General features: G+C 52.5%; 3 protein-coding genes and 1 non-coding gene across 9 annotated transcripts; 2 read left to right on the top strand and 2 right to left on the bottom strand.

Moving 5' to 3' along the window:
- The first annotated feature begins 3585 nt into the window (after positions 1 to 3585).
- On the top strand, positions 3586 to 5613 carry Psmb6 (proteasome 20S subunit beta 6). Its single transcript, XM_003466281.5, has 6 exons — positions 3586 to 3764; positions 4116 to 4183; positions 4605 to 4736; positions 4842 to 4971; positions 5153 to 5297; positions 5393 to 5613. The coding sequence occupies exons 1-6, from the start codon at positions 3663 to 3665 to the stop codon at positions 5533 to 5535; spliced, it is 720 nt and encodes a 239-aa protein (XP_003466329.1). The 5' UTR covers positions 3586 to 3662; the 3' UTR covers positions 5536 to 5613.
- A 2524-nt stretch (positions 5614 to 8137) lies between these two features.
- On the bottom strand, positions 8138 to 9491 carry CUNH17orf114 (chromosome unknown C17orf114 homolog). The gene is made up of 2 exons (XM_063241781.1): positions 9245 to 9491; positions 8138 to 8758 (listed from the first exon to the last, which is right to left on the bottom strand). Exons 1-2 carry the CDS (start codon positions 9315 to 9317, stop codon positions 8592 to 8594), a joined length of 240 nt encoding a protein of 79 aa, XP_063097851.1. The 5' UTR covers positions 9318 to 9491; the 3' UTR covers positions 8138 to 8591.
- A 2485-nt stretch (positions 9492 to 11976) lies between these two features.
- LOC111755759 (small nucleolar RNA U13) lies at positions 11977 to 12077 on the bottom strand. Its single transcript, XR_002790321.1, has one exon. It is a non-coding gene; the product is annotated as a small nucleolar RNA U13 (small nucleolar RNA).
- A 1562-nt stretch (positions 12078 to 13639) lies between these two features.
- Positions 13640 to 23798, top strand: Pld2 (phospholipase D2). Of its 6 annotated transcripts, XM_063241759.1 has the most exons (25): positions 13640 to 13748; positions 14070 to 14217; positions 14305 to 14435; positions 14532 to 14674; positions 15026 to 15140; positions 15234 to 15299; positions 15416 to 15474; positions 15605 to 15697; positions 15784 to 15936; positions 16333 to 16482; positions 18070 to 18153; positions 18243 to 18339; positions 19024 to 19134; positions 19420 to 19590; positions 19886 to 20012; positions 20212 to 20330; positions 20420 to 20533; positions 20679 to 20783; positions 20988 to 21076; positions 21182 to 21295; positions 21457 to 21506; positions 21889 to 22023; positions 22186 to 22339; positions 22634 to 22748; positions 23007 to 23798. In XM_063241759.1, the coding sequence occupies exons 2-25, from the start codon at positions 14109 to 14111 to the stop codon at positions 23229 to 23231; spliced, it is 2829 nt and encodes a 942-aa protein (XP_063097829.1). In that variant the 5' UTR covers positions 13640 to 13748; positions 14070 to 14108; the 3' UTR covers positions 23232 to 23798. The 6 variants fall into 6 exon arrangements, with proteins under 6 accessions (XP_063097829.1, XP_063097830.1, XP_003466330.1 ...); XM_063241760.1 differs by lacking the exon at positions 13640 to 13748 and having other exon boundaries at positions 13757 to 14217; positions 14305 to 14416; positions 14516 to 14674; XM_003466282.5 differs by lacking the exon at positions 13640 to 13748 and having other exon boundaries at positions 13758 to 14217; positions 18261 to 18339.
- Positions 23799 to 24087: the final 289 nt, after the last annotated feature.

The following is a 24087-nucleotide window of genomic DNA, read 5'->3' as shown; positions in this document are numbered from 1 at the left end:
AAAAAACTAGGGCTGGAGGTCCCATTCAACCCAGTTATTCCCCTTCTGGATATCTTCCCAAAATAATTAAAAACATCATATCAAAGTGATATATGTGCACACATGTTTATAGCAGCACAGTTTATAATAGCCAGATCTTGGAAACAACCTAAATGCCCATTGACTGAGGAATGGATAAAAAAAACGTATTTTTTTTTTAAATCAGTACCGGGGATTGAACTCACAACCGCCTGCTTGCAAGGCAGGTTCTTATGCCACTGAGCTAAATCCCCAGTCCCTTTTTTTCCTTTTTTTATTTTTTATTTTATTTTATTTTATTTTATTTTATTTTATTTTTTTGGTACCAGGGATCGAACTCACAACCTCACACTTGCCAGACAGGCACTTATGCCGCTGAGCTAAATCTCTGGCCCAAGACATGGTATTTTTATACCATGGAGTACTACTCGGCCATAAAAATGATAAACTGGACACTTATAGTTAAATGGATGCACTTTGAAAACATACTCCTTAGTGAAGTAAAAAAGACATATACGTGTAAAAATCACATCGTTTCATTAGTGTGAGAAGCTGAAAGAAAAAACATGCATATTACGAATATGTATATAAAAATAGTGAAGATTGTTACACTACTGATTTCTCTGAGTTTGCTAAAGAGAAAGCTCTGTGCTGGACAATTGAAGGCAGATGTCTTGTGTTCTGGGTGAATGACTTGGGGATGACAATGCACAATTTTACACCCTGATTGATGTACTTTAAAATTTTGTTGTAGTTTTTTTCTTTGCTTTCTCTTTATCTATGAATAAAATGGATTTGGGGGGAAAAAAGACAAGGTCTTGCTAAATTAATTGGTCTTGCCTTGAACTGTGATCCTTCTGCCTCAGCCTCCTGAGTATCTGGGATTACAGGTATACGTCACGGGCAGGCACCTGCTGGGTGGCCCATGAGCATTATTTATTTTGGTACCAGGAATGGAACTCGGGACCGTGCCCTTGCTAGGCAGGTGCTATACCACCGAGCTACTGAATATTTTTAAAGAGAATTATGCTTGTGTTCTTTGTTTTACAAATCAGGCAGGCTGAGTAGTTTGCTTCTCGGTGATCAACCAAAGAGACCGAATCTCATGTCCTCATCTGACTCCCCCACCCTTCCTCAGCTGCAGTGTTGGCTGGGGCAGCAGCCACACATGGAGATGGATCAGCCAAGAAGGCCTTGACCTTCTCAGTAAATGAGAAGGTATAATCAGCCTTCATCCACAAAACCAGCACCTGCTCCCATCCACTGACGATAGACTGTGCACACATGCAACACTGGGGTCACCAGTTCACAGGTGGACCTGGCAACACTGCAGGCTCCATGCAGAAAATGAGCGAAGTTTTTCCTGTATGTCAAGCACTTTGGAGTCATAGATGTGCCACTGCAGAAGACCTTTTGAAGCATGGCCCAAAGAAGAACAGGGCGATATTGAACATACGCAAGAGTAGCCTTGCTGGGGCCCACTTTGTTGCCAGTCTTAATCAGCTGCTCATTGCTCAGGGTTTCAGCAGTGCCCTGCATATTTTAGGGGTGATGATCTGAGCTAGGAAAGAGGTCCTCTCAGACCTCAAACCAGCGTTCGGAGTGGCACAGGTGACTTTATGTGGTGTACTGGCCTCTTTTGGGCCAGTAGCATAACCCTGACCTCAGTGAGGTCCTCTTTGGTGAACACAAAGCAAACATTCCCTGGATATGAGGTGACAATTTCCCCAGAAACTCCTTCATAGCCTTGGGTGGTGGCGTGCTCTTGCCCATCAGCATCACGGCCTCCCCTCAGAGGGACGGAGGCTCTGCTGCACCCGCTCGATGCCCACGCTGTCTGCTCCTGCAACGGAGCATTTTAGATAATCATCAAAAGGTTGGATAACCTTAAAGAAGTAGTTGGATTTCCAGGTTGCCCTGTCCTCCCTGGGCATCACAGCGATGCATCAGAGATTGTCACGTAGTGTTTAAAGATGATATCATGCACTCAAGGATGCCTAGAAAAACAGCCAATTGATTTGTTTGCTTTTTGTCTGTTTTTGGGGGGGAAGTTTGAGACAGAGTCTGGCTATGTATCCCAGGCTGGCCTCCTGCCCCAGCCTTCCAAGTGCTGGGATTACAGGTATGCACCAGGCACCCAGCTGACAGCCAAGTGATTTTTAACAAAGATGTCAAAACCAGTCAGTAGGAAAAGAATAATCTTTTTAGCCTACATAGTGTCACACACTCATATTCTTAACAAAAATGTGAAAATTAAAAATAATAAAATAAAGCTTTAGCACTTTTTTCTTTTCTTTCTTTTTTTTTTTTCTTTTTTTGTCTTTTTGAGACAGGGTCTCGCTATGCAGTTCAGGCTGGCCTTGAGCTCACTTTGTAGCCCAGGCTGGCCTCAAACTTGCAAACAATCTTCCTGCCTTGCAAATGATCCTCCTGCTTCAGCCTGGACTTACAGGAGTGCACCACCACACCCAGCTAGTTTTAGCACTTTAAAAGATGTCAATAAAGTGAGAAGACAAGCTAATGGGGGAAAAAGGTTTGCAAATTGCACACCTTATGTTCCTAGTAAGTAGGATATAAAAAGAACATTTGCAGGGTAATAACAAAACCACAGACAGCTAATTTAAGCATGAGCAACTGGGCACAATGGTGTATGTTTGTAAGCTAAGCACACAGGAGGCTAAGACCTCAGGAAAGAGTTCGAGTTCAAGGCCAGCTTGAACTATATGACACCTTGTCTCAAAAACATTTTTTAAACAAAAGCAAAACATAAAAATGAACAAAATACTTGACTAGAACTGCTCTAAAGAAGATACACCCGATATCACTAATTTTTAGAGAAATGCAAATCCAAACCACAAGATAGCATTTACACCTAGTCATTGGCTGGGCACGGTGATGCACCCTGTAATCCCAGCACTGGAGAGGCTGAGGCCGCCATGTTGGTGAGAGTTCAAGGCCAGCCTGAGCTACAGTGAGTCCAGGACTAGCCTTAACTACGTAGGAAGACTCTTTCGCAAAAAACAAACCAAATCAAAAGAAAAAGACCAAAAACTCACCATACCAAGCATTGGTGAGGGCACATGAAAGTTGAAAAATTCATACATGACTGGTGCAAATATAAAATGATGCAAACTGGGCGTGGTGGCACTCACCTATAATCCTAGCACTGGGGAGGCTAAGGCAGGAGGACCACCCACCCGCCTGTGCTACAAAGTGAGCTAAAGGCCAGCCTGAGCTGCATAGTGAGACCTTGCTTCAAAAAGATAAATAAATAAATAGTGTTGCTGATATAGAAAGCAGTCGTCATGTCTTCAAAAATATTAAGCGCAAACCCAGTAGTTGCACTTTTAGAATGTGGCACGATCATTCTGAGACTCTGAAGTCTATGCCGTAGGCCCCTTAAACCCCAGCTCCAATCAGACAGATTGGCTCAGCCTTTAAGAGCTTTTTCTTTTTCTTTGATTGCTTTGGTTTGTTTCCTGCCACACTGCTAACAAACGCTCCCTGTCGCAAAAGAACCTTCCTTACTTTGCCCTTCTGCCGTCAACCGCGGCATAGTTTTGCTCCCAGAAGCCCTCAGGGGCCGACTAAAGCGTGACACGGCGTTTTACGACAGTTGCTTTGTGGTCGTACAGGAGAGAAAGATGGCGGCTACCGTGCTAAGTGCTCGGGGAGCGGGACCTGCACCCTGCTGGGGGCCAGAGGCCATCGCCCCAGACTGGGAAAGCCGAGAAGTGTCCACAGGGGTGAGGAGGTTACTGAGGCTCAGGAGATGCGCACAGGGCTGGCTCGCGAGAAGACGAAAGTCCAGTGGCCACGGGAGGAGGGAGGCGGTGTTATGCTCGAGGCAGAGAGGGCTTCGGAGGGTGCCGGAGAGGTGCGGTACGTGCTTGGTGGGAGCGCGGGGCGGTGAAGGAGCGCAAGTCAGAAGTCTGGCGGCCTGGGACACTCTGGCCTTGGGGGTTGGAATTCCGCCTCCCCGCCGCCTATTTGAAACTGGGTCCGCGGCGCACAAGTTCTGCGTTCTGGGACCTGGCGGATCGCTGCGGTCTGTGTGCGCAGGACAGCGCGGGCTCACCCTCTCTCTCTCTGCCTAGACCACGATCATGGCTGTGCAGTTTGACGGGGGCGTGGTTCTGGGGGCGGACTCCAGAACAACCACGGGGTGAGCCGAGGACAGATTTGAGAAGTCTTCCCATCTTGCCTCCCCACCTGCCCGCTGGCCCCTCCCCGCCACACCCCTCCACGACACCCGTGTTCCGGTGATGGAACCTAGGGCCTCACCTGTGCTAGACAGGGTCTTTATCATTGAGTTACACTTTTGGCTCTGTGAGCCCATTTGTAGCCTTTGTAGCAAGAAATCGCTCTTTTCCCTGAAAGTAAAGATTTGTCCCAGCTTCTACACTCCCAGTTCCTGTCACCCTTTTGTGGAATCCTTATAAAATAAAAATCTGCCCTCCATCCAGCCTCCTTCAGTTCAGATGAGAACCGAGAGGCAACACCGGAATTCCTATCCCGGAGTCCCGAGGGGTGGATAGTGATAAGATGTAGTGGGGTCCTTCCCTCACTGTTCTGTCATCCTGCAGGTCCTACATCGCCAATCGAGTGACTGACAAGCTGACTCCTATTCACGACCGCATTTTCTGCTGTCGCTCAGGTTCAGCAGCTGATACCCAGGCAGTGGCAGATGCTGTCACTTACCAGCTCGGTTTCCACAGGTGCTTGTGGGGCGGGGAGGAGCACCCACCTGAAGGGAGGTGGTCCTGAGCTGCTAAATGTCCTGACACTGCCTTCCTGGTGACTGCCCTCACCCCCTTTTCTAGCATTGAGTTGAACGAGCCTCCTCTGGTGCACACAGCAGCCAGCCTGTTTAAGGAGATGTGTTACCGCTACCGGGAAGATCTCATGGCAGGAATCATCGTAGCAGGCTGGGACCCTCAAGAAGGAGGGCAGGTCAGAGGCTGCAGAGCACGAGGGTCGGGTCTCTGATCTTCTCTCCACCCGGCTGTTTTCTCTTTTCGGTCCCCACTTCACTTACTCTTGGTTCTCCCCAGACTTGTCCCGAAACAGACCCGTAAATGTACCTGCGCTGAGGGAAGGGTACAGCTGTGACTGCCCTGCTTCCCTCTGGCAGGTCTACTCAGTTCCCATGGGAGGTATGTTGGTGAGGCAGTCCTTCGCCATTGGAGGCTCCGGGAGCTCATATATCTATGGCTACGTTGACGCCACCTATCGGAAAGGCATGACGAAGGAGGAGTGTCTACAGTTCACAGCCAATGGTAAGAAATTGAGTTTTTACTCCTGTAAGGTTCAAGCCTCCCTGCCCCAGCGAGGTCAACAAACTGCAAACCCTGCTTCCTCCTTGTATCCACAGCCCTTGCTCTGGCCATGGAGCGGGATGGCTCCAGTGGAGGGGTGATCCGCCTGGCAGCCATTGAAGAAGCTGGGGTGGAGCGGCAGGTGCTTCTGGGAGACCAGATACCCAAATTCACTATCGCCACTTCACCACCCCTCTGAGTCCAGAGTCAAGGCTGCAGTAAGAGATACCAATGCCCTATAACGATCCAAGATGTAATAAACAGTTTGTCAAAAAGAGCTGTGCTTTTGGGTCCTTTTCTTGTCCTCAAGCCCGAACCTGTCTGGTCCATACTTGGATTTGTCCAAACCGATCCACTGAGCTCCAGGACACCGAAGAGGAGCTGAAAGGAATTTACGAGTGCTCCACACCTCAGTAAACCTGAGCGTGGTGGTTTTCAGACCTCTTTCTGCAGATACTTTGCCCCTGTCCTGCCCGGAGTGTGATTAATGTGGGGAAGCACATACTGTCCAAGTCCGGGGGACTCAGAATTCTGAGACTGGGGTCAGTGCCCTGCTCTGCTCCTGCCAGCAATCCTGGTTGTCTACCGGGCGTAAGGCCAGAGGTCTGTCACCTCGTTTGTGGTTAGGGTACAGCATTGTGACTTCCTTGGCTTTGGGAAGAAAGGTGAGCCTTGTCTGCAAGTAGAATTTAGGATCAGTGTTGGATGACAGAGCTGTCACAGAGAGTTCGTTTGGCCAATACCATTCCTGTGAGAGCCAGAGTGGACTCAGCCCTGCAAAGCTGCTCCCACTCAAGCCAAGGAGAAAAGGGGAGCTCAAACGATAAAGAGAGCTCAGCGGTATTCACTGACCGCTATGCATTTCAGTCTGCTTCAGTCTGAAGATCAAGAAACACAGAAGCCACATTTTAAAACTTCTTTTTCTAGCTTGGCATGGTACTGCACTCTTGTGGTCCCAGCACTCAGGAGGCTGAGGCAGGGGGATTGCCATGAATTTTTTTTTTTTGTCTTTTTCCTTTTTATCGGTACCAGGGATCAAACTCACGACTGTCTGCTTGCAAGGCAGGTGCTTATGCCGCTGAGCTAAATCCCCAGTCCCAGTTGCCATGAATTTGAGGTCAGCCTATATATACTACACAGACCTTCTCTAAGAAAGGAAGGAAGGAGAGGGACAAACAAAAACAAGCCTTGTCTAGAATACAAAGCCTTGGCAGGTGTGACGGCACATGCCTCTAGTCTCAGCACTTGGGAAGCTGAGGCAGGAAGATCATTGTAAATTCAAGGCCAGCCTGGGCTACACAGTGAGTTCATGGCCAGCCTGAACTGCATAGCATGACTTTGTCTCAAAAACAAACAAACAAACACCCTGCCTCTTCTATCCCTGCACCCCACTCTGATCCCAAATGCATCTTTTCTCGCCTGGAGGATGGCAGCATATCTAAATTGCATGCTGCTTCTGTACTTGCCCTTACACGATCCCTTTCCCATTCCGCAGCCACGGTGATCTCCGTGAGCTTCCCTGCCCAGCCTGCTTCAGCCTCTCACTGCCCCACTTACCATTCCCACTCCTTAACCATGACCCAGAAAACCTGGCGGCGCCCCAAACGTCACACTAGCCATCGGCTGGTTTATCTTTTTTTCCCTATTTTTTGAAATAGATTTTGTACTTAACAACACAGGCTGTTTTTTGTTTGGTTTTTTGGTTTTTTGTTGGATTGGAACTGTTGTTTGATGTTTTTCCCCCTGCTTCTTGGTGTTAGGGATCTAGGGATAAAATCTAGCACACTATACCACTGAGCTAGATCCTGACTTTTTAGAGATATGCTTTATTATCTAGGCATGGTGGCACACCCCTGTAATCACCACACTTGAGAGGATTGCAGTGAGTTCCAGGTCAGCCTGGGCTACATAGTGAGTTCACTAGGTCAATCTGAACTACACAGTGAGATCCTGTCTCAAAAATAAATAGTAGTAAAAATACACTTTATTTATTTGCTTATTTTGCAGTCCTGAGAATTGAACACAGACCTTTGTGCATCCTGGGCAAGCATTCTACCAGACCTCATTCCAAGGCTACTTTATTTTTTTAATTTTGAAACAGGGTTTCACTAAGTTGCCTGAGGCTGGCCTGGAACTTGTAACCTTTGCCTCATCACACCGAGTAGCTAGGATCATAGGTTTATGACATGGCAAAAGCTTTCCTTGAGTGGAAGGAACAGAGATTCTCCATGTATTCCTGGTCCCCACATACAGACAGCTTCCCCCACTGTCAGTATCCTGCGCGAAGAGGTATGTGTGTTGGAATCGGTGACCAACACGGGACCCTGCCTCAGCTTTCAGCGAGTCACTCTCCTTGCAGATCTCAGCTCGGATGGCAGGTCAAGGGGAAGTCTGTCCCAACCTCCAGAACTGAAGCAATGCCATCCTCCCTCGCATATTACCCTGTGTGATTCTGTTCTTAGCAACATCTATCACTGTCTGGTATTATGCTTATATGTTTACTTTTTTACTATGTACCTCCCCCTGCTGGAAATCTCAGAAGAAAGAATTCTCCCTCCTTGGTTACTGATAGATCTTCAAAGCTGCCGAGGGAGCAGACGCTAAGCACTTATTTAACAGCCACGTGCCCTGCCCAGCTGTCCCTCCAAACCCGCCCTGTCCACACCAGCTCTGAAGCTTAACTTCAGCAGATGCACTTGCTTGCTGGCCACACCCCTGGCCGACCTCCTCATTCGACGTTTTCTGTGTCCCACCGTGGTCCTGTGCCTCGTCCCTGCCCCAACATGCTGATCCACACGACGTTTGGCAGTGCTGAGCAAATGCATTCATTTATTTATGTTGAAGAGAATAAAACAAAACTGAACGAAACAGCGAGAACAGTAATAGATTTCAAAACAAAACAGAAGGAAGCCCCCTCTAAACAGCTGCTCAGACTACTGGATCCAGGCCTGAAAATTCAATCAGGTGATCTGAGGATTAAGCTGTTTTTGTAGTTCAGTTGCTGTCATCCTGGCCTGAGTTCCTCCGGATCCGCTGGTTGTCTACACAGGGAGACCCGGCCCTCTGCTTGTCTCCCAGCCTGCGTGCCGGCTGGCACACAGGAAGGGCGGGCTGACTGCTTGGTTCTTTTGCTGGCCCATGACTGCCACCGGCTCCCCTCTCCAAACACACAGAATGAAAAAGTCACGACAGGCTTGCCCAACACTTGGGCCGCTGAGAAATGGGGTGAAGTAGGTTGCCAGGTATTTGTCCTGGTCAAATGGTGGAGTCAACGGCGGCAGCCACATCATGCAGCTGATGGCGAAAAGAGAGGCGGGCTTTCCTGCTGAAGTAGACACCCACTCCTGGGGAGGGAAGCTCCCCTTCAGCTTCCACGGGGGCCACCACTGTGCTGGCACCTGGAGGGTCAGCAAGATGCCGGCCTAGGAGGGGATTGAGGGACGGAGAGGGGGATTGCTGGTCAGCGCTGGACTCCCCTCTTCCCCCTTCCCACCTGCAGCTGAGAATGAAAGAAGCTGCCCTGGGGGACTGAAGTGGAGGGGACAGGGACTGTTGGTGGCAGCAGCCACAGGGATTATGGAGGGGCTGCCGAGAGAGCAGACGGGCTTCACAGACACGCAGCCTGAGCAGGTGCCAAGCACCCTCCACCAGCCCCACTCCCACCCACAAGGGACCCGTGCTTGGTGAAGTACTCTGCTGTCACCATTTAGAAATGCTCACATTTTACTAGGGGCCCTGGGCTTTCTATTTTGCACTGGGGCCTGCAAAGTCTTTAGCCACCCCGTGAGGATGTGAGAGTTCCTCCTCCCATGAGAGAGAGACAGAGGGAGAGAGAGACAGAGACAGGGTCAGCTGGTTTGAGGATTTACCTTTCCCCATGATCCCCCCTCCCAGGCCGAGCCCCATACCTGTTCCTCTTTCAGTCCCCCGCTGTCTCGGGCACCCACACCACGGGAAGCACCATGCTCCCTTCAGACCCATCTTGGTAATAGAGAAAACTGGATCTGGGAGCAGCCAGGAGAGACTGGGGAAGGGTGACACCCCCTACCCTGTGCACGAAACTGCCACTTAGCCTCACCGCCTGGTGATTATATGGGAGCCAGGGGGTGGAGGGGGCGGGGTAAAAGAGGGGGGGAGAAAGGAGTAGGGGGATAGTCTCACTCACCTACTTTCTTGAGCTCCTTAAATTTGGGGTTCTTCTCTAATCCCTGTATAAAAGCAGATAGATGTTAGGAGGGATGCAGGGCAGAGACAGGGGTGCTAAGACACCATGCAATCTCAGTGCAGTGCACACGAGCTCCTGCCAGGCCAGACACTGCTGGGGGTGGAGAGCTGTTGCTTTGTTTTGTTTCTGGTGGTGGGGTCTGAACCCAGGGCTTTGCACATACTAAGCACGTGCTCTGTCACGAGCATACGCCCTGAACCCTTCCCTTCCCCTTCCCTCCTTCTTTTGTGAGTGTATGTCTATTTTATAGTGAAAATTTAGAGTGCCCAAAGTATAAAGTTTGAATCCGGGTGTGGTGGCGCATACTTGTAATCCTAGCACTTGGGAATTAAGGCAGGAGGATCTCAAGAGTTTGAGGCCAGCCTGAACCACATAGGGATACTGGAACAAAACAAAACAATTAAAATTTGAAAAACTAGCCAGGCAGGGCTGGGGATTTAGCTCAGCGGCATAAGTACCTGCCTTGCAAGCAGGCGGTCCTGAGTTCCATCCCCGGTACCAATAAAAATGAAAAAAGACAAAAAAAAAAAAAAAAAAAAACTAGCCAGGCGTGGTGGCACACATCTGTAATCCTAGCACTTGGGAGGTTGAGGCAGGAGGATCAATGTGAGTTTTGAGACCAAACTGAGCTACATAAGCAAGTTCAAGGTATGCTTGCATTACACAGTGAAACCCTGTCTCAAAAAAAAAAAAAAAAAAAAAAAAAAAAATTAAAGGATACTGTTTTTGTTTTAGAATAAGAAAGTTGTTCATTTGGCTGCTCACTATGCAGTTCAGACTGGCCTCCAAATAAGTGATCCTCCTGCATCAGTCTCTCAAATTCTGGGGTTATAGGCATGTGCTACCACGTCTATCATAGAATAAGAGATGCATGTGGTGGCACATGCTTGTAATCCTGATGCTTGAGAGGCTGAGGCAGGAAGATTACCATGAATTTGTGAGTTTGAGGTCAACCTGGGGTACACAGTGAGTTTGCGGCCTGACTGAACTACACAGCGAGACTTCAACTCAAAAAAAAAGGTGAATATCAGCACAGACTAAGAAAGTTTGTTGTTCTGCAGCATTAGGGGTGGAGCCCAAGGTCTCTTACATGCTACATGAGCAATTTACCTCCAGCCCTAAAATAAGAAACTACTATCCAGGAATTGTTACGTCCACTTTAAATGGCCTGGTGGCTTTTGTTCCTTTTTTTGGTTTGTTCTAGGGTGGGACTTGTCTGAACTGTCTCCCTGGGCCTTGAACTTGTTGGCTCCAGGTCAATGGCATGGGGCCAGTGCACGCTAGTCTCTCTTAATGGGGATAGTTCTCATTAGTTAATTATGTTGTGCTGTAAAAATTCCTAAGGACTTTACAAATTACCTCTTCTCACTTAATCATGTCAACTGACAAGTTAACGACTGTGTGTGTGTGTGTGTGTGTGTGTGTATTGGGGATGGAATTTAGCACTCTATCTCTGCACCCACAGCCCTCAAAGATCTTTTGAGCTGTTACTATTACTATCCTGATTTTACAGATGAAGAAAGTCAGAGACTCAGAGATAAGATAACTTGCCCAAAATCACACAAACAGTTGTGGCAGAGCTGGAGCCATGTTCTCCAAACGCAGACCAAATCAGTCTGGGTTTTATCCCAGGGAGTACTGTGCTAACCACACACGGAGCTTCCCAAGAATGAGGGAGCTGATACCCTCGCTCAGGCTAGGGTGGCCAGAGCTCAGGCAGAGAGCCCTGGTTGGTTCAGAGCCTCGTAGCCACGGGTGCTCTGGAGCACAGCTGTGCAAACGCTGTGTTGTTCATGGAAAGCACCACGGTGCAGGAAACGTTAAAGAGTACTGCAATCATGACTGTACCTTACTGCCCGATTTAGGAAGCTGGTGGCTTTTTACTTTATTTTATTTTTGTTTTTTATTCTGGGGATCAAACGCATGACCTTGTGCTTGCCAAGCAGGTGCTCTGCTGGATTAAAAAAAAAATTATTGAAGTAGTTCCTCCTATCTCAGCCTCCCCAAAAGTGGAAATTACAGGCATACATAGCTGTCTCCACCTTAACATGCATATGTTTATTATGCCTCTGAAACTTTTATTAAGTATATACATTCATATAATCGTCACCAAGCAGAGTGTGAGACATTTCCATCACCCCAAAGTTTTCTTCTAAAAAGTCCTGTTATGAAGTCGGTGTGGTGGCACACCCCTGTAGTATTCGGGAGGCTGAGGCAAGAGGATCGTTATAAATTTGAGACCAGCCTGGACTACAAAGTGAGCTCAATGCCGATCTAAAGTGCACAGCAAGACCCTGGCTCCAAAAGCCAAAAACAAAACAAAACAAATTCCTACTAAGGTACATCCCTATAACCCCAGCACCTCTCTGGACGGCTCCCACTCTATTTCTTGTGCTTTTTATTTTTTATTTTTCACATCAGATGAGTAATGAGCCGATGTCTTAACAAGGTTCAAAGGAGGCACATGTCATGCATGGAACATGAACACCCAATCATCACGCTTAGGAACCGAGGATGAGTGTGTGCTTTTTAGATTCTGCCTACTACATTCCTTGAGGCCTCTCGAGATTATACCATAAGACTTGAGCAGACACTTTATAAATGAAGATACACAAATGGTTAGTAAATACAGGAAACTCGTTAATATTCAGAGATATGCAAATGAAATCGCAGAGATGCACCTATTACAGATATTAGGACGACTAGAACGGCTACACTAAAAGTTGACATTACTGTTGTTGATGCTGTTTTGCAACACGGTCTTGCTATGTAGTTCAGGTTGGTCTTGAATGCCATGTGTAGCCCAGGCTGGACTCGAATGCACCGTGATCCTCTTGCCTCAGCCTCCCAAGTGTTGATTACTGGCAAGAGCCATAGCGCCCACCTACTTCACATTATGTTTGTAGTACTGAAGATCCAACCCAGGGCCATAGCACTAAGCTGCGCTCCGATTCTTTTTACCTTTTTTTTTTTCCCAGACAAGGTCTTGCTAAACTGCTAAAAATGCCCAGGCTGGGTTTGAATTTGGGATGAGCCTCCTGCCTCAACCTCCCAGAGTGCTGGGATTTGAGGCGAGTATCGCCATGCCCAGCTAAAAATGACAGTATTGGAAGACAGTTTGGCAGGTAACAAATTAAACAAATATTTATATGACTTAGCAACACCATTCCTATTTTCTTAAGAAATATGATAGCAAAAAAAAAAAAAAAAAAAAAAAAGAAATATGATAGCTACTCATAAATATGCACAGAAATATTTATGGTATTTATATTACTCAGAACAGATGAAAACTGAGGACAACCCAAACGTCTATCAGAAGCACAAATAGGCCTGACATGGTGGCGCACATCTATAATCCCAGCACTTGGGAGGCAGAAGCAGGAGGATCTCTGTGAGCTTGAGGCCAGCCTGGGATACCTAGTGAGACCTGTCTCAAAACAAAACAAAATCAGTAGAAACAAATCTGTGTGGGGGTGGGGGTGGAGGGTACCCTGTGTTTTCAGATTTGTATCTTTTTTTTCCTTACTTTTGCCGGTACCAGGGACCTCGCGCTTGCAAGGCAGGCACTTATGCCGCTGAGCTAAATCCCCAGCCCTGTTTTTGGATTTGTAATAAAAAATGCCCTGGACTATAAATGCCAGACAGCTCTGACGCTCTGGTTTACTTCTCTATCCTTGGCGTCTGGCACACAGCAAGCACGCATAGATGTTTTGCAAATAGATGAACCGACGGAAGCTCCGTCCACTACCCTTTGGGCCTTTTATCCTTTTCTCCCCTTTATCTACAGACGGTATCTGTCCCGGGCCACCGAGGAGGGAGCAGCCCCGCGACGGCGCTGGGGGACGCGCGGGAGCGGCCACTGGAGCCCGGCTCCTGCGGCCGGGAGAGCGGGCGGCTCGGGCACGGCGACGCCCCCTGCGGAGGGGCGGGAAGGGGGAGGGGGAGGGGAGGGGGAGGGCGAGGAGGGGCGGGAAGGGGGAGGGGAGAGGGAGGGCGGGGAGGGAGAGGGAGGGACGGGGAGGGGAGGGGGAGGGGGCGGGGCGGAGGGCGCCCGAGCGCCCCGCGAGGCCAGGCGGGGTGAGGCGGGGCGGGGCGTGGTGAGGCGGAGGCCGGCCCTTCCCGCCCGCCCGGCCGGCAGGGTGTGCGCTCTTCCCCGCGCTCGCTCCCGCCCGCGGACGCCCGCCTGGGTGAGGGGCTGCGGCCGGGCGTGGCGGGGCTCCGGGCTCCGGCCTGCGGGGCCGCTTCAGCGCGGGGCGGGGAGCGCGCGGGACTTCCTGCTTCCCGCCCGGACCTCCCGGCCCGCCCGCGGGTCCTCCGGAGCTCCGCTCCGCTCCGCACCGCCCAGGGCGAGCCCATCCCGGCCGGCGGGTGTTCCCCGAGCGCGAGGGGCGGGCCCAGGGCGCGACGGGGACCGGAGCAGCGAGGCCCCGGTCTGCAATCACGGGAGGCGGGGGCTCGCCGGGAACGGGCTAGTGAGGAAGATAAGGTCCCGGGGCCGGTTTCTGCAGGGCAGATTGCCTCCTGAGGCCTCCGAACATTCGAGTGACATGACGGCCACCCAGGGGTGCCCCTTCCCCTATGGGGACTACCTGGACTCCAGCCAGTTACACATGGAACCGGATGAGATCGACACCCTGAGGGAGGGCGAGGACCCAGGTACGCGGGAGTGTGGCGCTCAGGGAGGCGAGCACCAGGGCCTGGGACTTCTGGAGTTCTCACCCACTGGGCTTTCTTTCCTCTCAGCTGACCGAATGCATCCCTTCCTGGCCGTCTATGACCTGCAGCCTCTGAAAATGCACCCCTTGGTGTTTGCCCCCGGGGTCCCCGTCATCGCCCAGGTGGTGGGAACTGAGAGGTACACCAGTGGATCCAAGGTAGCTGGGCTGGCACCGGGAGGGTGCGCGGGACGTGCAGACGCATGGGGGCCGAGGTCTGCCAGGGCACTTAGGTTCAGTTCCTCTCACCCCCAGGTGGGGACCTGCACTCTGTATTCCGTCCGTTTGGCTCATGGTGACTTCACCTGGACGACCAAGAAGAAGTTCCGTCATTTCCAGGAGCTGCATCGCGACCTCCAGAGACACAAAGTCTTGATGAGTTTGCTCCCTCTGGCTCGGTGAGGGGACCTGACTGCTCCCTGTGAAGGGCGTGAGCCCTTAACCCTGGGGCAGCCATCACTGTCTCCTGCCTGCCTGCCTCCCCTGGGCCACAGCATCCCCTCGACCCCAAGCACTTTCCTGCCCCCACTCTGGCTGCCAGGCCTCCTCCCAGGAAACTTTTCTTGCTCTGCCAATATGTCAGCCGGGCTGGATGCCCAAAATGCCCTTGGCAGCCTCCCCCTTCTCTCGGCTCCTTTTGTAGGGTGGGGAGCCTGCCTTCTGTGAGCTCAAGGCTGCCTCCCTTCCTGCACAGACCCCAGCTCCAGCCTCCCGGCGCTCCGCTAACCCGCACCCCATCCCTTCCACAGCTTTGCTGTTGCCTATTCTCCAGCACGAGAGCCCGCTGACACAGCCAACAGAGAAATGCCCCCTCTACCCCGAGGAAGTCCCGAAGGCTCTGCCAGACATGCAGCCAGCAAACAGGTGTGAGCAGACCCCAGGGCCTCTGAGGAGGTGCAGGGTGCAGACTGTGCCCATCTGCCTCTGTCTCTCTCTCTCTCTTTCGTCTTCCTTCAGAAATACCTGGAGAATTACCTCAACCGGCTCCTGACCATGTCTTTCTATCGAAACTACCATGCTATGGTGAGGTCCAGGACCTGGACGCCTGATGAGTCTTTGGAAGTGGCGCCGGATAATCAGATCTCCAGTGGGGGAAACGGGTCAGAGTCCGTAGTCTGAGCTTGTGTCTCCCTCTGCAGACAGAATTCCTGGAAGTGAGTCAGCTCTCCTTTATCCCAGACCTGGGACCCAAAGGACTGTGAGTGTCTGGCCCCTCGCCCGGCTCCCCTGTCTCCTGAAGACATCATTCATCCTCTTGCTGCTTGGCAGGGTGATCCTGGGCCTCGAGTCCTCATCTGGCATCTGTGTCCGCCTGATTTTCCCTGCAGGGAGGGGGTGATCCGGAAGCGCTCAGGTGGCCACCGTGTTCCTGGCCTCACCTGTTGTGGTCGAGACCAAGTCTGTTATCGCTGGTCAAAGAGGTGAGGCCTGGGGCTGAGCAGTGGTTGAGGTGAGGAGGGTGCTCTCTGCGGCAGGGGACACACACGGGGCTGCCCTTTTGCTCCAGGTGGCTGGTGGTGAAAGACTCTTTTCTGCTGTACATGTGTCTGGAGACCGGTGTCATCTCTTTTGTTCAGCTGTTTGACCCTGGGTTTGAGGTGCAGGTGGGGAAAAGGAGCACAGAGACCCGGTACGGGGTGCGGATTGACACCTCCCACAGGTAAGAGCTCCCCGTGGGTGTGAGAGCCATCTGAGGAGTGGAGAGCAGCCTGTAGCCTGAGAGGGGTGGGACAGGAGAGGAAGGCTTTTCTGCTTCTTGCCCCCTGGATCGACCACAGTTTTGAGCCAGGGACCTAGTCCAGCCAGACTCGAGGATACTTTTGAGAGCCAGAGTCAAGGGAAGTGGGGGGAAGCAGAAGGACCTCCACTCATGCATTCATTCACGGAACAAACCTGCATGCTTTATGCCGTATTAGTTGCTTGGGACCCAGTTAAATAAGGCAGTGTCTGTGGAGTCACGATAGGGACTCGGAGAGGAAGTAGGAAAAGACGTCCGTCCGGGCAGACTAAGTACAGAAGAGGAGGGTTAGTGGCGTGTCTCACTGTACCTGTCCAGGTCCCTGATTCTCAAGTGCAGCAGCTACCGGCAGGCGCGGTGGTGGGCCCAGGAGATCGCAGAGCTGGCTCGGGGCCCAGGCCGAGACTTCCTCCAGCTGCACCGGCATGAGAGCTATGCCCCGCCCCGGCCCCGCACGTTGGCCCGGTGGTGAGACGCTGTTGTCCTTCTGAGCTTGCGTGTGCCTTTTGTTTTTTTAACCTCCTTTGGTATTTTCCAAGGTCTTCACTCTCTCTTTTATCTCTTCTGCCCTCCAGACCTATATGACCTTGCTTTTCTGAATCCCTGATTTATTTAACTACGTTGATTTCTCGGAATCCTCTTTGTGACTCCCAAACTTGGTAATCTCTTCGGACCCCTGACCTCTCTGATATCTTACAACTTTTGAAATCACAAGGCCCTCCTCTGTTTGTTATCTCCCCAAACCTCTGATAAACTCCTTTACTTGAGAACCATTTTCTGAATTCCTACTATGTTCCTGGTCCAGTGCCGACAACAAGATGGCCCTCTTGGTTTTAGGGAAGAAGGTGATCTAATCGTGAAGCAATGTGAATTTGTCTTACTAGTGACAGACACAGAGCACAGAGTGGAGAATCAGGTCAGGCTTCCAGAAGGCGTAACCCTGAGGTTTGCTTTAGCAAGATAAAGAAAATAGAGAAGGGCTGTCCAAGGCAGAGAAGGCGGAAGCAGCTTGGTGTGTTTGGGGACTAGGAGAACTGATTGCTGCTGCAGAGAGAGGCGGAGATATCAGGGAAGAGCCCGTGAGGCCTCAGCACCTGATCTTGGGGTGCTCAGCCAAGTAACTTGGCGTAAGCAGAGCTTCTTCTCGGAGCTGATGTTGGGGTTTCCTTTTAATGTAAGAATTAGTAGCAGCTCCCACTTTTGTAGGATTTACTGTGTGCCACAAACTATGAGATGTACATGAATCTAGTGAACCTTCACAACAATTGTATGGGGCAGGGAGAGAGAGAGAGTGTGTGTGTGCCTGAGGATGCAACAACCTAGGACCTCGAGCAGGCTGGGCAAGTGCTGTGTCACTGGCTACATCCCCAGCCCTTTTCATGTTGAGACAGAGTCTTGCTAGGTTGCTCAGGCTGACCTAGAACTTGTGTTACTCCTGCCTCTGCCCTCCAGGTCGCTGGCACAATGGATATGTGCTACGATGTCCAGCAACTCTGAGTTACTAAGAAGTCAAGGACTAGGGCTGTAGCTCAATAGTAGAGTGCTTGTCTAGCGTGTCTAGCTCTGGGTTTGGTCCCCAGAACCCTTGGGGGGGGGAGAGCAAACAATACAGTAGCACGTTAAATAAAAGGTTTTAATTCTCAGTGCCAGGTGTGGTGGTGCGTGCCTCTACTCCAGGCACTTCTGACCCGGCTCCTTGTTTACCAGTGAAACTGAACATCTTTACCTGTGACTGACCCTAACTTCCGCTCTGAATTGTCAGTTCTCACGCTGCTCATTCTCCATTGGTCTCCTTGTCTGGTCATTACTGATTCGTTGGAGTTCCTTGCGTGCAATTGTGTAGTCAATTTCTGTTGTTTGTCACTTTCAGTTTTTATTTATAACTTTTACTGGTAAGTCGTCCCGGCTGACCTCGTTTTGATGTGTCTGACTGTTGCAGTCACTCCTGATCTTTGACCCTGTAGTCACCTCTGATCTGAGGCTGTCCTCTCTCTTCACTCTCCAGAGCTTTCTGGCTTCTGACTCCCTTGACTCCCTGGCTTGGCCTCCCCTTAGGTTTGTGAATGGGGCAGGTTACTTTGCTGCTGTGGCAGATGCCATCCTGCGAGCCCGAGAGGAGATTTTCATCACAGACTGGTGGTAAGCAGGGTAGGCCAGGGCCGGCGGCAGGTCAGCGCAGGGGCCGAGGGAGGAGTGGCTGGTTGTCTGCAGCTTAGCTTGCTGTACAGCCCTGCCTTGACCCCTAGGTTGAGTCCTGAGGTTTACCTGAAACGCCCAGCCCATTCAGACGACTGGAGACTGGACTTCATGCTCAAGAAGGCCGCGGTGAGGAGTCGGGCTGGAGGGGGGCTTGGCAGGGACTGCCTGTGGGTGTACATTGATCACACAGACCGTGGCACGAGCTAAGGCCGGAATCTGAGGCTTCGGGCAAGGAAGCCTGCCCAGTCAGCTCTGCGTCTCTCCAGCTCTGCTGCTTCCAGCTCGGTCTTCCTGTCCTGGCATAAACTTCCCCCCCAGAACTCATAACATTTAATTGCATTTCCTGGAGGCATGTTTGTCTTTCTCACTGGGCTGATTAACATCACTTCCAGTGCAAAGTGCGGCACCCAGTGTGTTGGGAGCATTTGTGAATGTCGATGGGTCAGAAGAGAGTGGGTGGCTAAGTAGGAGGTGGGCGGCCACGTGGAAAGGAAGGTGGACGGAGAGAGCTGAGTGGGAGAGGTGAAGGCAGAGGAGAATGGGGGCAGATGGGATGCTGAGTAAATGGTTGGAAGGATGGTAGATGGGTAACGGGGATGGGGAGACATGCTGGGTGGACAGGAGCCTGAGTGAGCAGATGGGGGACATGCCGTCCAAGTTTGCTGCGAGTGTCCAGGCAGGATAGTCTGTGGCAGAGCACCTGGGGTCTCCAGCAGGTCCCAGAAGAAGTCCTGAGGATGGGGTAGGGTTTGGGGGGACTAAAAGGAGCCTCCTGGGAGAGGCGCTAGTTTCTGATTCTCCCACCACCAGGAGGAGGGTGTTCGTGTGTCTGTTCTGCTGTTTAAGGAAGTGGAATTGGCCTTGGGCATCAACAGTGGCTACAGCAAGAGGACACTGATGCTGCTCCACCCTAACATAAAGGTGACTGTTAGCTGGGTACCATGGCTCATGCCTATAATCCCAGCACTCTGGGAGGCTGAGGCAGGAGGATCACGAGCTTGAGCCCAGCCTGAGTGACTTAGTGACGTTAGGGAGACCCTGTCTCCAAAGAAAAAGTGACTTTCAGGCCTCGAAGACTCCTCCCATTTTGGGGTGCTCCTGGAGCTTCCCCGTTCCTTCACCCTCTCCCTAGCAGCCTTACCCTCCTACCTTTCCCCGGCTTCTCCCCCAAGCCTGTCCTCCTGAGCTCCTGCATACCTGCTGCAGGTGATGCGCCATCCAGACCAGATGACGCTGTGGGCCCACCATGAGAAGCTCTTGGTGGTTGATCAAGCAGTGGCCTTCTTGGGGGGGCTGGACCTTGCCTATGGCCGCTGGGATGACCTGCACTACCGACTGACTGACCTCGCAGACTCGTCTGGATCAGGAGCCTCGCAGGTAAGCAGATAACCTAAATCTGTGTCCCTTGGCTTCGGGCTCCTCCCGCTGTCCCAGGCACTGCTCACCCTGAGTTCTGCAGCGTGTCTGAGGCTCTGAGAAGCACCATACCCTGCTCCGTTTCCGCTTCCTCCAGCTGCACCTGGAGGTGGCCTGCAGGGATCAGCGCCTCCCTCCTCATCATGCCTGCTCTCCGTATCGCTCTCTCACTCTTGAGCTCCTGTCTTCTCTTTAGCCTGGCCCTGTGTGCCCCTGACCTCGCCACGCCTGGGTCCTGGGTGTGTCCCTCCTGCAGCCTCCCGCTGAGTGCCCAGACCCCGAAGCCGCTCCGGACCTCTCTCACAACCAGCTCTTCTGGCTAGGCAAGGACTACAGCAACCTCATCGCCAAGGACTGGGTGCAGTTAGACCGGCCCTTTGAAGGTGAGGCTCCACCCCAGACCCCCAAGAGCTGGGTGCAGGGGCGAAGCTGGGGCTGGGACGAAGCTGGGGCTGGGACGGAGACTAGGAGGTGTGACCAGGGAAGAGTCACCCTCCCCTCTGGCAGGCTCCTTCTCCTCCCTGCCCCAGTGTCCCCCAGAGAGCAGCCTTGGCCTTCCCCTGACTCCTCCGGGACTCCCAGATTTCATTGACAGGGAGACCACACCCCGGATGCCGTGGAGGGATGTGGGGGTGGTTGTCCATGGCCCAGCTGCCCGTGACCTTGCCCGGCACTTCATCCAGCGCTGGAACTTCACCAAGGTGTTCCCTGCTTCAGGTGGGGTGAAAGTGGGGAGGGAACCAGGCTCACCCTGTCACCTCCTGCTAACGGAGCTGTCCCTCTACCCCAGACCACCAAGGCTAAGTACAAGACCCCCGCATACCCGTACCTGCTGCCCAAGTCCATCAGCACTGTAAACCAACTCCCGTTCACACTCCCCGGTGTGCAGTGCACCACTGTGCAGGTGAGCAACCTCATCACCAAGGACTGGGTGCAGTTCCTCCTCCCTCTTGGCTCTGCCAGACGCCCGCCAGCTCTCCCCACTGTGGCAGAACCCCAGATCCCTCTTTCCTAGGCTGGCAATCACATCACGGTTACTGCTCCAACAGGTCTTGCGGTCTGTGGACCGCTGGTCTGCAGGGACGCTGGAGAACTCCATCCTCAACGCCTACCTGCACACCATCAGGGAGAGCAAGCACTTCCTCTACATTGAGGTCTGACTGAGTGGGGTGGGGGTGGGGAGCGGTGGCAGGGTGTTCGGAAGAGCAGCTGGGGTTGCCAGTGGGGTCAGTCATCGGGAGGGGGCTGCTATAGCCCGGCCTGGAGCAAACGGAAAAGCCTGGGCGCAGGCACTGGGGCGGGAGCTTCGGCAAGGGCTGCGGTGGGGCACTCAAGTCTGTCTTTGGTCCCTTCCCTAGAATCAGTTCTTCATTAGCTGCTCAGATGGGCGCACGGTGCTGAACAAGGTGGGCGATGAGATTGTGGAGAGAATCCTGAAGGCCCACAAGTAAGGTGGACTGTCAGGAAGGTGGGGCCGGTGGGCTGTGTGAGCCCAGCTGGGGCGGCACGGCTGGCTCAGGGCTGGCCTGCCCCTGACTGCCCCTCTCCCCAGGCAGGGGCAGTGCTTCCGGGTCTATGTGCTTCTGCCCTTGCTCCCTGGCTTTGAGGGCGACATCACCACAGGTGGGGGGAACTCCATCCAGGCCATTCTGCACTTCACTTACAGGTGCGCTCCCGCCCCCACTCTGTTCTGATGCCTTCTTGCTGTGCCTTTGAAACCCACCTGGCCTCACACTTGCTCTCCTCCTCCCCTAAGCTCCATCTCCCTCCCGCTCTTTCTTTCTTTTTTTTTTTCCCTTTTTAATGTTCACACTTTTTTCCTCTCAGGACCCTGTGTCGTGGTGAATATTCAATCCTACATCGCCTCAAAGCAGCCAGTGAGTGCTGAGCACGCGGGTTCCAGCTCTGTACCCCTGGGGAAGCTGTGTTGCTGGAGGCCTGGGGGTGGGGGAGGTTGTCATAGTGCATGCCTAAGCACTGCTGGGAGCACAGGTGGTCTCACGGCAGTCGGGGTGCAGGCAGTCAGGGTGCAGACCTGACCTGGTAGAACTTCGAGAAAGGAGGTGGGGTCGGGGCTGGGGATTTAGCTCAGCGGCATAAGCACCTGCCTTGCAAGCAGGCGGTCGTGAGTTCGATCCCTGGTGCTGATAAAAAGTTTAAAAAAAGAAAAAAAAGAAAGGAGGTGGGACCAGGCCCCATCTGTGCGTAGGGGCAGTGCTCACTTCACCCCCCTTCTTACTCTGTCTCTTTTGCGTGCAGTGGGGACAGCATGGCGGGACTACATGTCCATCTGTGGGCTTCGAACACATGGAGAGCTGGGCGGGCACCCAGTCTCAGAGCTCATTTACATTCACAGCAAGATGCTCATTGCGGATGACCGGACAGTGATCATTGGTCAGTGCTGGGCCTGGGCCTCTGGCATGGAGCAAGGTGGGAAAGGGCGGAGTGTGGACGGGGCAGGACAGAGGCTACCAGTGTTAATGGTCTACCGAGGTCCTGAGGTATTGGGGGGAGTTCCCCTGGGCCCAGGTGGTCACTGCCACACACTCACCCCAGGTTCTGCAAACATCAACGACCGGAGCTTGCTAGGGAAGCGGGACAGTGAGCTGGCTGTGCTGATCGAGGACACAGAGATGGTGTCGTCCCTTATGGACGGGGCAGAGTATCAGGCGGGCCGGTTTGCCCTAAGTTTGCGGAAACACTGTTTCAGGTGGGGCTGGGCAGGGTGCTGGAGGAGGAGGGGGGAGGCTGTGAGATTCTGCCTTTGCAGCTCAATGGGAGGACCACTGACAGCAGACTAATCCGGTTTAGGTATCACAAAGTAGAAGCATCAAAAAAAATAATAATATTTTTTAAGACTTTAATTGGGGGGCTGGGGATTTAGCTCAGCGGCATAAGCGCCTGCCTTGCAAGCAGGCAGTCATGAGTTCGATCCTTGGTACTGATAAAAACGAAAAAGACAAAAAGTCTTTAATTGGCCCCACTGGGACCCTTTCTTCCGTAGTGTGATTTTGGGGGCAAATGCCAGGCCAGACCTGGATCTCCGAGACCCGGTCTGTGATGACTTCTTCCAGTTGTGGCAAGACACAGCAGAGAAAAATGCCACCATCTATGAGCAGGTGGGGGCAGAGAGGTGCTGGCAGGGGGAGACGGGTGGAGTGTCCTACTCAGGCTGGGTGGGACGGAGAGAAATCCCTCCACATTCTCAGGAGCGAAATGTGGATTTGGAGATTGTTTACTACTAGGGATTCCGGGGCCTCCGTCCTGCGGGGTACTGAGAAGTCGTGTGGGGAGTGGGAAGTCCAGCCTGCTTAGTTCAGAGCCTTGGAAGAGTCTCTCCAGGACTGACCCCCTTTCATGTGCGCCCCTGCCCTCAGATCTTCCGATGCCTGCCGTCCAATGCCACGCGTTCCCTGCGGACTCTCCGGGAGTATGTGGCTGTGAAGCCTCTGGCGGTGGTCAGCCCTCCCTTGGCCTGCTCTGAGCTCACCGAGGTCAAGGGCCACCTGGTTCACTTTCCCCTCAAGTTCCTGGAGGAGGAATCTTTGCTGCCCCCGCTAGGGAGCAAGGAGGGCATGGTGCCCCTGGAAGTGTGGACATAGCTGCGGGTGCAGACAGTGAGATGTCAGAAGCTCTGGGGTCCACTGTGTCTGGCGCCTTGGCCCTAAGCTCTGAGGACTAAGGGCAGGGCCCTTACAGGGCTGAGGAGGCAGGCAGCTCTGAAAGAGATGACGTGAAGCACAGTGTACCCTACCACCTGATACGTAGCAAAGGGGACCCGCCTGAACCTGCCTTGGGAAGACAGGAAAGGGTCACAGTGCCATAGCAAAGGGTCAGCCTCCCTGATACCTGACTCAAACCACTGCTCCAGAGAAACACAAATCCTGCCGGGACACTCGGGGTCAAGCTTCTGACTCCAGGAGGAGGGGTCCGGCTTGGGTCTCCCCATCTCTCCTCCTCCTCTGCCTGAAGCCTTCTCCATGCCCAAAGCCTTTCTCAGCCCACTCAGCATCTTTGGTGCAAAGATGGAAGGACGGATGAAGCCACTTTGGGCTGCAGCACCTGGCAGAGTGAGGAGAAAGGCCCGTAACCGCCTCCACTAGCCTGTGGACAGACACTAACTTTGTACCAGTTGAGTAAACATTTCATAAATAAAAGTAGAAAAAGCCCATGCCTCTTCGTTAGAAGAGCCGACCCCTCACCTCAGGGCCTGTTCCCGTCCGTACAGCCCCAGTCCTCTCACTGCTGTCCACCCTGCTTCTCCTTTCCCGGTGCTACCTGTCTGCGTGTCAGAATTCAGTCACCTGGCTGCAGAGAGGAGCTGTGCACATGGTGCGCCTGGGTGGAAGGAAGGGCAGGGTCAAACCGGGACACCCAAGAACTCTGAGCTGACACTGCGGCTGGCCATGACAGGTTGTCCCAGAAGGCCCAAACAGGCTGCCTCTTGTTTAAGTGACA

Source organism: Cavia porcellus, unplaced genomic scaffold (genome assembly GCF_034190915.1).
Source record: "Cavia porcellus strain 051 isolate PalLab524CR breed Dunkin Hartley unplaced genomic scaffold, mCavPor4.1 scaffold_32, whole genome shotgun sequence".
NCBI classification, from domain to species: domain Eukaryota; kingdom Metazoa; phylum Chordata; class Mammalia; order Rodentia; family Caviidae; genus Cavia; species Cavia porcellus.
The sequence above is the reverse complement of the archived record's forward strand: the minus strand, read 5'-3'. Positions and strand labels throughout refer to the sequence as shown.